Below are 16,418 nucleotides of genomic sequence, written 5' to 3'. Positions count from 1 at the left end.
TCGGCTCCCTGGCCCACAAGGAAGCACACAATATGGGACTTCCCAGGGAGGCTGTCATGAGAGTCCTGCCTGTTCTCACGGACTCAAGCTCCAAGCTTGTTCCTGGGAACCTTCAAGGTGAGTTACCTGCATCACAGATGTGCCTGGGCTCCACAAGGACCAAGAACTGAGGGGGTATCTGAAAGCACACACCTCAGCGGGGCGGCCCTCTGGCCCTCCTGCCTTCTTGCCCTCCATAGGACTGAGACTGGAGCAGCCCCTCCCAGGGGCAGAGAGAGGCAACATGCTAACTCCTTGCCAACTCGTCAATCAGGAACTTCATTTTTGTAAGAATGAGCCACAAGGAGAAGAGATCCCTCGATAAACAATAAACTCTAAAGTATACTTCAGAGCATGGGAATAACAGGCAGGTCACCAGAAATAAACTGCAAAACCTGGGGGGGGGGGGGGGGGATTCATTGTTTTAACTAAAGTGTAACAATGAGGTGCCTACTTACAGCAATTAAATTAGTAATTTGATTAAAGATTCAACAGAGGGGCACCTTGGTGGCTTAGTAGTTGAGCATCTGCCTTCGGCTCAGGTTGTGATCCCAGGGTCTTTGGATGAGTACAGCATGGGGCTCCCCGCAGGAGGCCTGCTTTTCCCTCTGACTATCTGTGTCTCTCACGAATAAATAAAATCTTTAAAAAATTAAAAAATAAAAATAAAAGATCCAACAGAAATGAGACCATAGAACAGTGCTTCACCTGACATGATGATGACACTATATACATTGCTAAAATCTGCTTGGAAAGTAAAATGTGTTTTACACAGAATTATGTTTACCTCATGACCTTACTTCTGGGAATTTAAACTAAAGAAATAACTGAAATGAAGAAAAACTCTAAATGCTGTAAGATTTTCACAACTGTGTTAGATCTACGAAGGGTAATGTAGAAAACTAAACATCTAGCAACACAGAAAAGTAAGTTTAAAAACTGATGCTGGAAGGGTTACGACCCCGCTGCCAACTACTACAAGTACGGTGTCCGGAAAGTGGTTAAGATCAAGCCACAAAGCAGAATTATGTGAAGCTGTAGATTATAACCATTTAAAACACACATACAAAGGAACTGGCTTGCACAGTTCCTTGCACATACAGGAGAGCAGGTACAGATACCACTTTAAAATGTTCTCAATGTTAATAGATTTTTATGATAATTTCAGCATAAAAGTAACTGTGATAAAAGAATGTGGAAATACTCCACCAAACGTGGTGGCTGTGACGATTATTTGCATGGACTTCTCAAGTGCTTGATCAAAGAGGAAAGGCTCCTGGCCCGGCACTGCCCACCATCCTGGCATTCTGCAATGACTCACGCCCGTCAGGGCCTAGGAAGACTTGCCCTTCCAAAATTTCAAAGTCACAGGCTATCTTCATTAAAAACAATGGGTCGCAGATTTATTTTTAAGAGCTCCGTTTTAGAGGACATGTATTCACTGTGACTATATGTTATGCTATTAACGTAAGAATGACTCATTTTCCAAGAGGCATTATCTCAGATTAAAATTTGGAAGACTCTTCCAAGAGGAAACACACACACACACACACAAACCGAAAACTGGTCAGGGCAGTTATAAGAAATTTACTTTGTGTCAGAGGCTACAGTTTATTCCTTTAATTTAAAAAATCACGTAAAGTTCCACAGAAAGAGAAAGGAATCAAGGTCTCATTACACAGAGGAAACAAGGCTCTGTGTTAACAGCTCTGGAGTTTCTGACTCCTAAAACTTAAATCCCCTGGGTTTACCTAGGAGAAAAAAAGAATACGAAAGGGGGAAATAATGTCCTTCAGAAGAAAAGGAACAATCCATAAAAAGGAGGACACAAATCTTCCCCAAGCCTGACAACTCACAGGGACTCAGCGTAAGGACAGCCAGCTAGCAACAAGGCTGGTGGGGAGATCAGGGAGGAGTCAGCCCCATTTGGGGTTTGACACACCCCTGTGCAGGGAGAAATGCAAACCACCACTTTCCTTTTACACTGTGCTGCACCCTGCCCACAGCCAAGGCCCAGGGTGGCCTTCTGGAAGAGAAGCCCTTCAGGGCAAACATCTCCCCTAACACAATCAGACAGAACAGGGACTGAATGAACAAACAGGAGGCATCAGCCAAAGCTTTGTCAGCCCAGCCATGACTGCGGAGAACAGAAGGGCTAGAAATGACATGCAGGTCATCCCCACCTTCCAGGATCTCCTGCCACGCCTCCTCACAGGTGGGCTTCCCTGTGAACCAGGCTGCCAGCCTGAAAGCCCAGTGTTCCGCCCAGATCTCCACATCCACTTGTGTGGGGAGCCTCCCTCGGGGTGCAGGACTGGCATCTCCCAGTCCTGGCCCTCAGAGACCAGCACAGCTTTGTTTGGGCTATCAGGGCACCACTGCTTCCAGGCTGCCTTGACTCCTGCCCAGAATTTACTCTCAAGGCCACTGGGCTGCTGCTCATCAATCCTTCATAGAAGACCATGAGTTACATCAACCAGCACTCCATTAAGGGTCAGTGATGTTTAAGCCCACTTGAACATTAACTGCACTGCTTTTTATTACAGCATATTTTAAAATCAGTCCATCAGCTTCCATTGGCCACATTTGAGTTAGTTAAAGCAACATCATAAAATCATAATCAATGGGTATTTTTTCACTCTTTTGGCCACTCCAGCATGTGAACAAAGTTAGAAATCAACAACATGGGAAGTTTCAACAGTGATCTGGACAGCAAGAGAAGTCCATCAAACAGGGAGATTGCCAACCACTCAGTGTCATCCAGAGAACAGTCATCTTCCAAGATAACCCCCATTCCAGAAAAAAATAATACAGCAAATAGGAAACAGCTACTTTGAGAGAAACATACTCTGCATACGGAGAAATCATGCTCTCTCAGAAAGCTGCACACTGCTCCCAGACGTCTATTACATCCCCGCTTCGTGCCTGCAAGCCTACAGCATTGCTGCCTCTGAGACTCACGGGGCTGGTGTCCTCCCAACGTCCATCCCTCTGAAGAAGCTCCTGGTTCTGTCCCCTTTCAGCCCCAACTGCTTGTTGGCCTGGACATCTTTCCCACCTGCACCCACTAGCATTTCCTAAGCACCAACTAAGCCAGCCCAGGCATGGCTGGGACAGGCAGGGACAGGAAGGCCCGCAGCCCCCCCAGAGAGGCATCTGCACAGAGAGGCATCTGCATGGAGGCCCAAGGGGCCTCCTGGAACCCCTGGGAGGAGACATCCCATAAGAAGGCTCAGCAGACACAAACAGAAAGAAGGGGCAGTGCTAATAAGCTCACTCACCAGGGCCCCGAAGGTCAAGAGCAAGTAGGCTTTCTAATACAAAAGGTCACTAGAGGGGTTCCCAGACTGTGGTCCCCAGACCAAGGACATGGGCATTAGCCAGGGACCTGTCACAGCAGAAAGCGTTGGCCACGGGGTCCCCCTCCCAGCAGACCTCCTGAATCAGAAGCCGTTGGGGTGGGCCCCACAACTCCATCACAGCTTGAGGAGCACCAGCTTGGAGGGTTTTGAGCAGGGATGGGACACAGAGCTCACTTTCAGAGCTATCTCACTAACAAGTGACCACCAAGCATAGTGGCCTGTCCAGCACACATAAACCATCGCAGCACCAGGAGCTAACATGGTAACAGTATTGAAACATTCACGGGCACTCATATTTATCTTTGCAGAATTTGAATTTCAGAGAACTTGGTTTACATGATCTGTTGCATGGTCGTGGGCTCAAATCACCAAATGAGAAACCTAAAAAGCCATACTTTTCTTCACACATCTCCTGGGTTAGCTCACTTGTTGGTACACCCTGTCGCTTTAGTGTCCAAGTCATCCCTATGCTTCTAGAATAACTGAAAGACCCTCAAACTGCCGTCAGCACCTCCTCCACCCATACACATATACACACACACCCCTCCAGCCACAAGAAAATTTTCTCTTTGCTTCTCCAACTGTCCACTCACACACAGTTGTTTATACCTGTCTTATCTACTTCACTGGTCTACAAATTCCTTTAGGACAGAGATTCTGACCCTTAAAGGCTTCCTCCACCCCCCATGCTATCTCAGATCTCACACACAGCAAGTCCACAACACGTGCTCACGGAGTTGCACGGATGCTGTGGGGCAGACACGCAGAGCTCCATGGCAGCCTGGAGAGTCAGCAGAGCAGAGCATGAGCAAGAGTGAGCTCCTCCACAAACGTGTGGTAGAACTTCAAAGTGAGCTTTCCCAAAGCAGACAATGGCTCAAAGGAGGAAAAAAGGCATTCTGCTTATTTTATTTTATTACGATTTTATTTATTTATTCAAAAGAGATAGAGAGGCAGAGACACAGGCAGAGGCAGAAGCAGGCTCCATGCAAGAAAAGCCTGACATGGGACTCGATCCAGGGTCTCCAGGATCACGCCCCCGGCCAAAGGCAGGCGCTAAACCGCTGAGCCACCCAGGGATTCCCTTTCTGCTTATTTTAGAGTAACTTAAGAAATCTGTCCTCTCCTTTTCAACTATGCCTTAGGCCTGAAATAGATCTCAAATTCCAAATATATGCTACAGAGCAACTTGCATGAGGCCACTCTGCTTTCAATATCTGTCGTACACAAACACCAAATACACTAAGAGGACTAAAAACTATATTTAACTAGGTCACCACCCATCCAGACCCCGCTGTTCTCTACCGCTGGCGCTGGTGCTTCGTGTGTGCAGGATGATTTCACAGAAAGGCACTTTTCATCTGATTTCTCGCTTTTCTTCACTAAGCACACTATTTCTCAGAGCTACCCATGATGCCATGAGGACAACCAGTCCAGGGTTTCCAGTTCTCCCTTTTCTGTCTCATACACCAATGAAGTGTTCCTCCACCCTCAAAGGTTTCAGCTCTGTGAACTCTCTAAAGAAGCTCAAAAGCTAATCACAATATAGGTGGGTGAGAACCGCCCCCACACCAAGAAGACCAAACAAAAGAACATTCAGGGGCTCCTGGGTGGCTCAATCAGGAAAGCGTCTGCCTTCTGCTCAGGCTTCTCCCTCTCCCCCTGCTCACGGGCGCTCTCTCTCTCTCTCTCTCTAATACATAAAATCTCTAAAAAAAAAAAAAAAAAAAAAAAAGGAACACTCAAACACTCATTCACTCAAACAATATTAAGTCCCCACTGTGTGTCAAAGAGTGCGCCAAGCACTAGAAACCCTCAAGGGAAGGGCATGTGCCTGGCCTCCAGGAGCTCCAGGGGGCTGTGAACACCTGGCCACACCTCAGAGGCTCTGCAGGAAGAGGAACATCACGTGTGGGGCCCAGGGGCGTGAGAGCACAGGCGTGGCATCATAACCACAGTCCTCCAGCTGCTGAAATGTGACAGTGGGGGCAAGACTGGACACATAAACATGGACAGGTCAATTCTCAACCCAAGCTGCAGTGTGCACACCTGATGTCTCTCTCTCAAACACAGGGTCACAGCGCAATCAGATGGCACAGAGCTCGCTGTGGACGGAAGCGTGTGATGGGCTAAACTTGCCATGAGCACCAGAACACAAGTGCCTAGCCCGCCACCAGCCCTAATGCAGATCCCCCCCAGGGGCACTGACGAGGCAGGAGGCGCATCTCCTGGAAGGGAGACGCAATGCCAACGGCAGGCCAGAGACTGTAGTGGGAGCGGATGCTGACTTGTTTGGTGTTTTGCATCTTTCCATCACGTCTCCTGTGAGGCTCAGGACTCTGGAATGGAAGCATGTGGTTGGCAAAGAAGGGCTGAAACCCACCAGGCTAGCCATCAGACCCTTTTCACCTGACTAGGGAGCTCATCCCGCACTCCTGGAGTATTCTGGAGAGGGAAGACCATTTCAGGAAAAACTCCGGGTAACCAGTATGTAGAATGGACCAAAGGGGCAGAGAATAGAGCAGAAAGATAAATAAGGAGAGGACGGCAGGAGCCGGGCCAGGAGGCGGCGGGAGCATCGGGGCCAGAGCGGGGCTGGGATACAAGGATGGCATGGGATGGCAGGGACATGCAAGACCCAAAGGAAAGGGGGCCAACCCCCACCTCTCCAGCGGCTTGCAGCAACAAGCAAAACCTGCCAGGGAAGACCTTTCTACCTTTAAAATAAAGTCTTATCCAAAATAGCCCCCTTTTTCTAGAAATCAGCAAATTACCAAAATGACCCACCTATCACAAACTAGCTAGCAACTGTGGTTCAGAAAAACAGTCAGGAGGCCCTCTGTAGACCTGAATTTCCTAGATGGCTGGCTTCTATGCATCTGTTGATAAGAGGAAGCTATCCCTGATTTAAAAGACAATTGGTAAAGGGACTTGTAGGTGAACCTAGCAAAGCTGCCAAGGCGGTCCAGTCACCTGGTCCAAAGTACAGTTGCTGTAAAACATTTTTAAGGTCAGGGCTTCCTTCAAAAACCGGATTTGCCCTACTCAGAACCCCAGTGAATGACCACTCCTCTGGAGCTCTTCAGAACTCCCTAATTCTATAAAGTCTGGTTTCTCTCTAATCCCTTAGGAAGAAGCTTGCGGGTACAGGAGCAGTCTTCCCTCACTCCTGCCTCGTCTTATTCTCAACCCTGGGAGGTACTCCTGCTGCTTCTCTCACCCTGGGTTTCTCAGTGGCACGGCGGCGGCGTGTCATTAGAGCAGACAAACTGTGTCCATCGAGTCTGTGAAAGTCAGTAAAGGGAAAGGTCACTAAGGTGGATTCTGGGTGCAGAAGGGGAGGCTGAAAGAGGCAGCCCCATGACTCAGGGTCAGTGTCAAACCCAAGAGAAGAACCCTCAATCAGGAAGAATCCTGAACTCCAGGCCCCAATGGGAAAGATGGGCGCTACAACTCCCGCAAGAAGTGAGCACCCCTGCAGCTCAGCCAGTGACAAGTCACCATCACCCTCAACTCTGCCTTTTCTCCAGCGGCCTTTGCTTCAGAACAATCCCTCCCAGCCTCCTCTCCTCTTTGCCCATAAAACAATGTTCTTCTCCTTCATTGGCTGGACTTGTCCATGGTCTTGACGCAGCTCGCAGGTCCCAAACTGCCATTCTCTGCTATTCCCAATAAACCCAGTTTTGCAGGTAAAGTGACTGCTTTATTTAAGATAACAAGTTCACCACCAGTTCACACTATCGGCTGGGCCCTTGGGGTGATAAGGTATGGCTTTTGCTCCCTTTACACTGCTGTCTGTGGACCTTCCTCCTAAGGCCCTGAGACGCATTCCCACTCCCCGCCTCTCCTGCTGATCCCCTCTGGCTCCTGCACAACTGGCTCTCCTAGGTCTTTAGAATTGATGAGTTGCAGGCCCTGCTGTCACTCCCCCAGGGCTACCGCATCCCCACCAGTGCTCCCGCTATACACGGAATGCCAGTGCTCTGGGGCTGCACTGTTTCCTCCTGCCTATGCCCCCAGCTCAGACTCTGTCCACGTGACGCACAGGACCAGCTCCTCCTGTGCTGAACTCCAACTCCAGGTCTCAGCTGAACTGGCACTTCCCTGGCCCCCAATCTAAAGCAGACATCCCAGCCAACTGATCCTACTGGAATCCCACTCTCACCCCCTTCTTTCCTATTCTCCATGTCCCCCACCCCTCCCCATTCCACTCCATGGAAGGTAAGCCCCCTGGCCACAGTCTTCTCCTCTCCTGGTTCCATGTCACTTAGAACAGTGCCCGAGACACAGCACACAGTTTCAAAGTCTCTGCTAAACTGATGTTGGCCCAAACAGCCATCCAAATACAATCAACAGGTTAAAGAGGACGAATGATTTATGGTGATCTCATCCAAAATCAGTTTCTGGGGGCGTCTGGGTGGCTCAGCTGGTTAAGCAGCTGCCTTCAGCTCAGGTCATGGTCTCAGGATCCTGGGATCAATCAAGCACAGGTCAGGTCACTACTGTACCACTCATGCCTCTGGAACCAGCTGAAGATCAAAGATTGGGGACAGCACCCAGACCCCTGCAGACGTGACTTAAGTCTTCCCATCCTTCTGTTCTCCCTACACACCCATTCACTTAGATCCTTTCTTCCAGCATCGTGGCCTTTCCAGCCCTGTTTAAGAACACCCTCCAGAGAAGAGGATTTCACACGCTTCCTACAAATGGTAGCCATCCCACCTCTTCTCTCCTCCTGCCAATGCCAGGGAGGGGCTGAGATCTCCACCGAGCGTTCAAGGCACACAGACAACAAGCACTAAGTATTTTTCCATTGCACTGGGCAAGGTGGTCTCCTCCGAGTCATTCGACACTCATCTTCTCACCCAGTTTGGGTTTAAATACAGAAAAATGTCTTTTCCTTTCCTGACTTAAGCAATTGTAGTTATGTCCTAAAGAGCACTGCTTGAAGTTCTCATTCACCAAAAGAACACCATGGCCAAGAGCATACAGAAAGAGCCTGATATAGGCACTGCTGCCTCAGAGAGTGTTTGTCTGCAGGCAGACCTGGTTCATATCTCATTTTGGCTGAGTGACCAGGAGCAAATTCCTAAAACCTTTTGAGCTTCAAATTCCTCATCTATGGAACAAGGATGAGAAGACTGGCTTCACAAGGTCATGGGGAAATTGGATGGGATTGGGGGGCACAGGTGGGGTCTCAGGAGGAACTCCTGCGCCCTCCCCCGGGAGAGAACCCAGAGCACAGGGCTTTTGAGCCCACAGCTGTTTGCACAGAAGTGTTCCCCTCCACTGTGCAAGGTCAGTCCACTGTGCAGTCCCTCTTCCATTACTAGCACTAGCGCCTTAAACTGGAGTTCTAGACCCATTTACTCATTATGGCTTCCTACTACTTTTCTAACCTTGTGTCTTAGAGGCTTTTACTGTAGTGTTTGAAATGTAAATACAGTAGTACTGAGCTAGGGCAACCTGGGTGGCTCAGCAGTTTGGCACCACCTTCGGCCCGGGGTGTGATCCTGGAGTCCCCGGATCGAGTCCTGCGTCAGGCTCCCTGCATGGGGCCTGCTTCTCCCTCTGCCTGTGTCTCTGCCTCTCTCTCTGTCTCCTCTCTCATGAATAAATAAATAAAATCTTTAGGAAAAAAAAAAAAGTAGTACTGAGCTAAAAATGTATTTCTAAAGAAACAACTAAAGTAGGCATGTAAGAAGTAAAAGTTCAGCCCTGGTGGCTCAGCAGTTTAGAGCCTACCTTCGGCCTGGGACCTGATCCTGGGGACCCGTGATTGAGTCCCACATCGGGCTCCCTACATGGAGCCTGCTTCTCCCTCTGCCTGTGTCTCTGCCTCTCTCTGTGTGTCTCTCATGAATAAATAAATAAAATCCTTTAAAAATAAAGTTAAAAAATAAAAAAAAATAAAAGTTCAGTATTTACTGGCCAAATGAATATTTTCAATGAAAACTTAGTTCTCTTATCATCTCAATACATCATTTGGTTTTGGATAAATTTTAGGTAGAAAAAGAAATCTAAAAATGACAAGTTGCTGAGTCTGGGAAGCTACTTTTCCTACACATTATCTCTGTTTAGAATACACATTTCTTTCATAAAATAATTTTCTTCTGCTGAGATAGTACACAAAATGTTTTCAGAGCCCTGCCACCATGTCACCTGGTGATCCCCTATCTACTACAACCTCTTCTTGACTCTCCCCAGTAGAATGTAAAATGTTAATGTCTCACTCAGCACTCCAAAATAAGTATATATTTCATACACGGTCTGTCATCTGTTTCCTTTTCTCAATTACATCTCATTAAAGAAAAATGTTCTCTTCAGAACATAGCACACCAAAAGGCAAGTATTTCAATCATGTTTGACTTGGTAGAGTGGCATGAGCGGAAAAGAACATTCCAGATTCCTAAACTCTCCTACCCCACTCTCCTTATCCTTTGATACTTAGTAGAGGCTGGTAAGAGGTTCGCAACCCAAGACGGCAAATCACACCAACAGGCACTGGTGGACAGTCCCCTCTCTGAGCTGGTAAGAGGCCCTCCATGACACAGGAGTACCAAGAAGGACTCAGTGATGAGTTTGCTTTAAACAGACTTTTTAAGGAATGCCCCACACAGTGACAGATTACCAACAGATAAAGGTCTACAGTATTCCTTAAAAGCTTCAGGAAAAACAAAAAAAGCAGGTTTTGTTCCACTGTTTCCACTTTCTACTGTTGGAGGGCAGGGGATGTGGGAGAGAAAACAGTTGCAGCACATGAGTAAATGACCCTCTGTTCTCATGGCCTCCAGATACTTAAAATCATCTTCAAGTGTTAAAACACAAGCAGCTGTATGCTTGTGCTAAAGTTCCTTATAAAGTCTAAACTGTTTCCCTGAAAGAGGTAAAAATGCAGAAAATTTTTAATACTTTTCAGCTTTTAATGAATATAGCAGAAGTCACAAGCACATAAAATGTGAGGTACTTGTCATGTTTTTAAAGAATAGAGGATTTAACAGCCTTTGAGAATCACAATTCTATAAAGATAGACAACCGACCTTAAACTTTATTCTGGAATAAAACCTAAATTAACCTGCTACATTACTATTCAACAAGAAGAAATTCTTTTACCACATGGTATAATCATATAAACACAATGTTCTAAAGCTGTAACTTGAAATTTTGTTTTGTTTTAAAGATTTCATCCATTCATGAGAGACACCGAGAAAGAGGCAGAGACATAGGCAGAGGGATGAAACAGGTGCCCCGCAAAGGAGCCCAATGCAGGACTCGATCCCAGATCCCGGAATCTCGCCCTGAGCTGAAGGCAGACGCTTGACCGCTCAACCACCCAGGCGTCCCAACTTGACAGCTTTTTAACTTCAACACATAATTTCAGTTTGGAAAATATATGCAAGTAATACCACCCTTTTACAGAAATAACGCAAGTATTTAAGCCAGTCATGCCTTTGGTCTGTGAGCTGCACAGGTAGTTTCCTTTAGAAATACAGAAATCCTACCCACCAGCTGTCAGACTTCTAAAGGAGATACTGCAAGAATCTATTTTTTTGGTCCTAGACTTCCCAAACTAGCAGCTCTCATGATCAGATACTGTCCTACAGCATCATGGAATAACTAGAAATAATTATGATATACTGCGGCCTTAGAAGGGAAAATGCCACAAATTTAAAACTTAAATCACGATCAGGTCAATTGAGCTTTTTAAAGTAAGCTATCATTTTCTTGAGAACATTATCTGTATCAGGGCCACCCAAAGAGACTGGTTCAAAGAGAACGCTGAACTAAATAACTGGAAAACCCACTTCCCAAGTCATCAGGGGTAAACAGGCCATTACAATTTCATTTTAAAGTATTAATGGAAACACGAGGCTGCAAATGTGCAATTCCAACATACAATTGTGTGCTACTTTGTCAAAGTGACTACAGTATCAATACAGTGGCCACCAGGCACATGTGGCTATTTAGATGTAATCAAAACTAAATAATTGTCTTAAAATTTCAGTTTCTCATCCCACCGGCCACATTTCTAGTGCTGTAGCTGCAGATGGCTGGTGGCTGCCATACGGGACAGCACGACACAGCGCATCTCCATCACAGTTGGACCTTGTATGCCTAACACACAGTACCTGCCAGACAGGCAAATTCAAGTCCTCTGGCCTTCCATGTGGCCCTGCACAATACCATGTGGTTTTATGTGTTGTTTTGTTTTGTTTTTAATTTACCATTTCAATAGCCGTACAGAAATTTGTATAAAACTACATCCAAAAGTACAGTGAATCCTTTTAGGTTAGCTAAACTCATAAAAATATTTTTGAATATATGCTTTGCTTAGGTATAATGCTTTACAAAATGAAAGCGATAAAAAAAGATATCTGATATCATTTTAAATAGCTGAGAAATTTTGCTGTTAATACTTACCTCCCTTTATTTGATAGCCAAGTACAATAAGGATGGCTCAACTCAAAAAGCCATACTCTCAACCTGCAAACAACACATTCTTCGATAAAGGAAAATACGGTGCCAAGTAGAAGAGGTTAATCAGTTTCTTCTTACCAAGTTGTAGAAATATCAGAGAATCAGAGATGCTTTGGTGGGTATCTGAAAATGAGTGTTAATTATCACAGCCACTCTGCCGCACCCTATCATTACCTCCACCCTGATACTCAGCTGTTTGCCTACTTATTTTTAGTTAGCCTACTAAAATGCACCTTTTCCTTCTGGTTTTGGGTCCAATTATCACTTCATGTCCCACATAAAAAAATCACTTGATTCTCTACCATTTGGTGAGAAAATATACAAACATTTTGTATATAATGCTGTCTAAATAGCAAGCTGTTATCTTTAGAATGCCTTTAAAGGCAAATCAAGGAATGTACTTAGTGCTAGAGAACTACACACTTGAAAATGGTTAAAATAGCAATTTTTGTTAGGTACCTTTAATCAGCACAACAATAAAAGCATATCAAGGCAACTGTCTACATCCTGAGATGATCCATTTTTTCATATGAAGCACACTGCTTTCCCCAATAAATTGGTTAGGAATTTTCAAAGTAATAAGATATGAAACCTCACTCAACTTTAAAATTAAAATCCAAGTATATTAAAAGCCAAAGATGAGAAATAAATGTTAAGAAAACAGGTTTCTTTTCAAGTACCCAAGATATGAGAGGATAAAGACACATATAATATGATGCCACTAAATGAAAACTTGCTTCACGTGTTTATGGATCCCAAGATTGCAAACTCTAGAAAAGGTCTTACGTCGTCCCTCTTACAAGCTGGGCACTGGACTCGCTGCTTCAGAACCAGCAGCCCTGATCCTCAGCACCACCCAAAGAGCCAGTATGATCATCACCCCCATTTTACAGATGCTGAGTCTGAGACACATCACTTTTTAAAAGAAGGCAGTTCTGGTCCCAAAGGTCATAGCGGAACAAATAGTGAAGCTCTGGCTGTTGTTGGTGGCTTTGAGTCTGTGCTCAGTGCAATGAGAACCACAACGTCTCAAGAGCAACATAACTTTTTTATAAATTCTGATCATCCGGTAATATCGCTGGGAGAGGGAAAACTCCTTAGTTTTAAGGATACCTTGACATGAAACTATCCTTAAAAAATCACACTGCAGGGGTACCTGGGTGGCTCAGTGATTGAGTGTCAGCCTTCAGCTCAGAGAGTGATCCTGGGGTCCTGGGATCCAGTCCCACTTTGAGCTCCCCACAGGATGCCTGCCTCTCCACCTCTCTCTCATGAATGAATAAATAAAATCTTAAAAAAAAAAAATCACATTGCAACCAATACTTGTCTTGCTTCTATTTTTAGGAAAATTTAGAGACAATCTGCAAAAGTCATTTCAAGAGAAAGAAATGTTAAAAAAAGAGAGAGAGAGAGAGAGAGAGAGAGGGATCCCTGGGTGGCGCAGCGGTTCGGCGCCTGCCTTTGGCCCAGGGCGCGATCCTGGAGACCCGGGATCAAATCCCACGTCGGGCTCCCGGTGCATGGAGCCTGCTTCTCCCTCTGCCTATGTCTCTGCCTCTCTCTCTCTCTCTCTGTGACTATCATAAATAAATAAAAATTAAAAAAAAAAAGACAGAGAGAGAAATGCAAATCCAAGGGATAGAGATTTTAATAGCAAACTCCCCTCATCCAGGTCCATATTGTAACACTGGGTATGTGCATCACAAAATTTACTTTGTAACTAGGTGTTAAACAGGATGCATAACTAACACTTCCCAAATCCCTTAATCCTGGCGGGACAAAATATCCCAAACCAGCGGAACTGCACAACTCCAATTTAGACCAGTCGGCTGGGACCCTGACCCTTTTGGACTCCCCCCCACGACAGAGGCGGGGACCAGGGACCAAACTTCTCCACCTGTGACGGCCTATCAGGGAGCCCACAGATGGGCTCAAAGTTCCCTGCTGCTTCCTCCCCGCACAGGAGGCCCTAAGAAAGCACCAAGAGCCGCGGAGCGACCCGGGGTTGGGGGAGAGGCGCGAGCACAGCTTGGGGGGCGTGCACGAGCCCCCAGCAGCGCAACGCCCCTCGGGCCCCCCAGCGCGCGGGCGCTGAGAAGGAAAGCGCCGCTCCACCCACTCCACCCGTGTCTGCCCGCGGCCGCAGGGGGCCCTGCCCTGCCCTGGCCGGGGCTCGCGGCGCTGGGGGTTCGGGGAGCCAGGGAGCTCAGGAGGTCTCAGGGTACCCGGAGGATTAGGGTGGGGCGTCCGGAGGAGGCGTGGGGGTGGGGGGGCTCGTGGGGGATAGGGAGCTCTGTAGGGTTGGGGGGTCGAAGTGGGGCTCAGGGGTAGGGGGTCCCGGGCTCAGTGGGGTTCGCGGGCAGGGGGAGCCCGGGCTTCGGGGCGGGGACCTGGGGGGAGGAGGGTCAGGGGAGCGGGGGGCCCGGTGGGGAGCCCGTGGGGGAGGGGAGCCCGGGGCGCAGTCGGGCTGCCGTCGCAGAGAGCGAAACGCAAGCAAAACTAAGGCAAGGGCAAGTTTTGTGCCTATTTCGCTCTGACAAAAAGTTTTCTAAAAGGACAAAGCAGCCGCGACTCCCGGGCCCAGTTCTCGACGCTCGCGACCGCACCGAGGACCCAGGAAAGTTTCGGCGGCCGTGCGCGCGCAGCTGCCCGCCGGCGGGGGCGGGGGCGGGGGCCGGGGCGGGGGCCGGGGGCCCGGAGGGCTCGGGGCTGCGGCGGGCGGCGGGGGCGGAGGGGGCGGCCGCGCCGCGAGCTGCCCCCCGCCCCCGCCCCCGCCCCCGCCCCCGGCTGGGCGCCCGTCCGCGCGCTTACCGGCATCATCTTGGAGCCGAACCGCATGGAGCCGCGGCCCGAGCCGAGCGGGGCGCCCAGGTCTCGGGAGCGGGGGGCGGCGGCGCAGGGCGAGGCTCCCGGAAGGCGGCCGACCTGTTGCGAGGCGGCCGCGGCGTGGGCGGTCCTCCGAGCCCTCCCCGCGGGCGGGGGCGCCGCCGAGCCGCAGGCCTACCCCCCGCGGCCCCGCCGCCGCTTTGTCTGCTCCGCGCCCGCGACCGCCCGCGCGCCCTCTGCGCTCCGCCCCCCGCGCGCGGCGGCGGGGAGGGGCGGGCCCGGGAGCGCGCCTGCGCGGGCGGGGGCGGGGGCGCGCGGCGGGGGCGGGGGGGCGGGGCCGGGAGCGCGCCTGCGCGGGCGGGAGCGGGGACGCGCGGGGGGGGCGGGGGGGGGCGGGGCGGGGCCGGGAGCGCGCCTGCGCGGGCCGGGCTGGGAGACCCGCGGGGCGGTCCGGGGGGTGCCGGTTCGCGGCCACTCGCCGGGACTCCGGTGCGACGCTCCGGTCTGACTCGCTTTAACTTAATGAAGGAATGCACTTAAAAATGACTTCAACGGTAGGTCGTACATATTTTTGCCACAGGCACAATAAACAAGCCTTCAAAACGGTTACAAGTGTGCCCAGGGCAGCCCGGGTGGCTCAGCAGTTTAAGCACCTGCCTTCAGCCCAGAGCCTGATCCTGGAGACCGGGATCGAGTCCCCCGTCGGGCTCCCTGCATGGAGCCTGCTTCTCGCCTGTGTCTTTGCCTCTCTCTTTCCTGTGTCTCTCATGAATAAATAAATAAAAACAAAAAACAAAAAGTGTGCCCAGCAGCCTTCTGAGGAAGGCGGCTGCCGAGCCTGTCAGGCACTGGGGTGGGGGAGGGAGGAGGAGAGAACTCTGGCGGCGGGGCGGGGTGGGGGGGCGAGGGCCCTGGGAGGGGAAGGAGGGAGAGAGGAGCGGGTGCTGGGGGAAGGGGCCCTTGGGTGCTGGGGGATGGGGGATGGGGGCCCTGGGGGGGCGGATCCCGTGAGGGACACTCCGGGGAAGAGCGGGGGGGGGGGGGGGCACTCGGGGGGGCCGTCCTCTGGAGGGAGGCTGAGAAGCGAGACGAGGACAGCACTGCCAGCACCCAGCCTCCAGGACAGGCACCCCCTTTTCCAGATATCCAGCAAATACCTGCACCCTGGCCACGTACCTGGAAAAGATGAAGAAGGGCTAATTCCTTGAGAATGCAAAATTCTTCAAAACCGCGGTTTGACGCCTAGGTAGGTTAGCAGGGGCTCCATGCCGGCTGTTGGTTCAGCGTTTATCAAACACCTGCCGCGCATGGGGAGTGCTCATACTGATGCACAGAACAAAAATTGGAGGCACAGTGCAGTGTAATAGCGCAGCGTATTAGTAATAATTACACAAATTACCAGTAGGGGTACAAAGACAAAATTAAAAGAAGTTGGGGGAGGAGCCTGCAGGTACAACTCTATGGAGGGTGGTCCAAGCAGATGACCCCACCAGACCCAGGACCCAGACCCGAGGCCCCCGAGCTGGAGGAGCACATGTGCACATGACCCCTCCTCCAGGAAGCCTGCCTGGGAGCCAGGCAACTGCAGAGACCACAGGAGGACAGCACAGTGACACGGGCGCACTTGGCCCATGCGAGAGCGTTGGCCACACTCCCAGCGAAGTGGAGAGCCCTGGAAGGGTTTGGAGCAGATGATCTGACCACCGTTTCTCT

General features: G+C 49.7%; 1 protein-coding gene across 4 annotated transcripts in view; it reads right to left on the bottom strand.

The window, feature by feature from the left end:
* TP53BP2 (tumor protein p53 binding protein 2) overlaps positions 1-14,903 on the bottom strand; it is a 55,923-nt gene extending 41,020 nt beyond the window's left edge. For 3 of the 4 annotated variants that reach the window (XM_049112493.1, XM_025430728.3, XM_049112495.1), the window contains exon 1: positions 14,691-14,903. In XM_049112493.1, the coding sequence (XP_048968450.1) occupies positions 14,691-14,717 (27 nt within the window). In that variant the 5' untranslated portion in view covers positions 14,718-14,903. The remainder of the gene's footprint in view (positions 1-14,690) is intronic. The other variant, XM_025430727.3, reaches the window with a different exon arrangement.
* Positions 14,904-16,418: the final 1,515 nt, after the last annotated feature.

This window comes from Canis lupus, chromosome 7 (assembly GCF_003254725.2).
Source record: "Canis lupus dingo isolate Sandy chromosome 7, ASM325472v2, whole genome shotgun sequence".
NCBI lineage: Eukaryota > Metazoa > Chordata > Mammalia > Carnivora > Canidae > Canis > Canis lupus.
The sequence above is the reverse complement of the archived record's forward strand: the minus strand, read 5'-3'. Positions and strand labels throughout refer to the sequence as shown.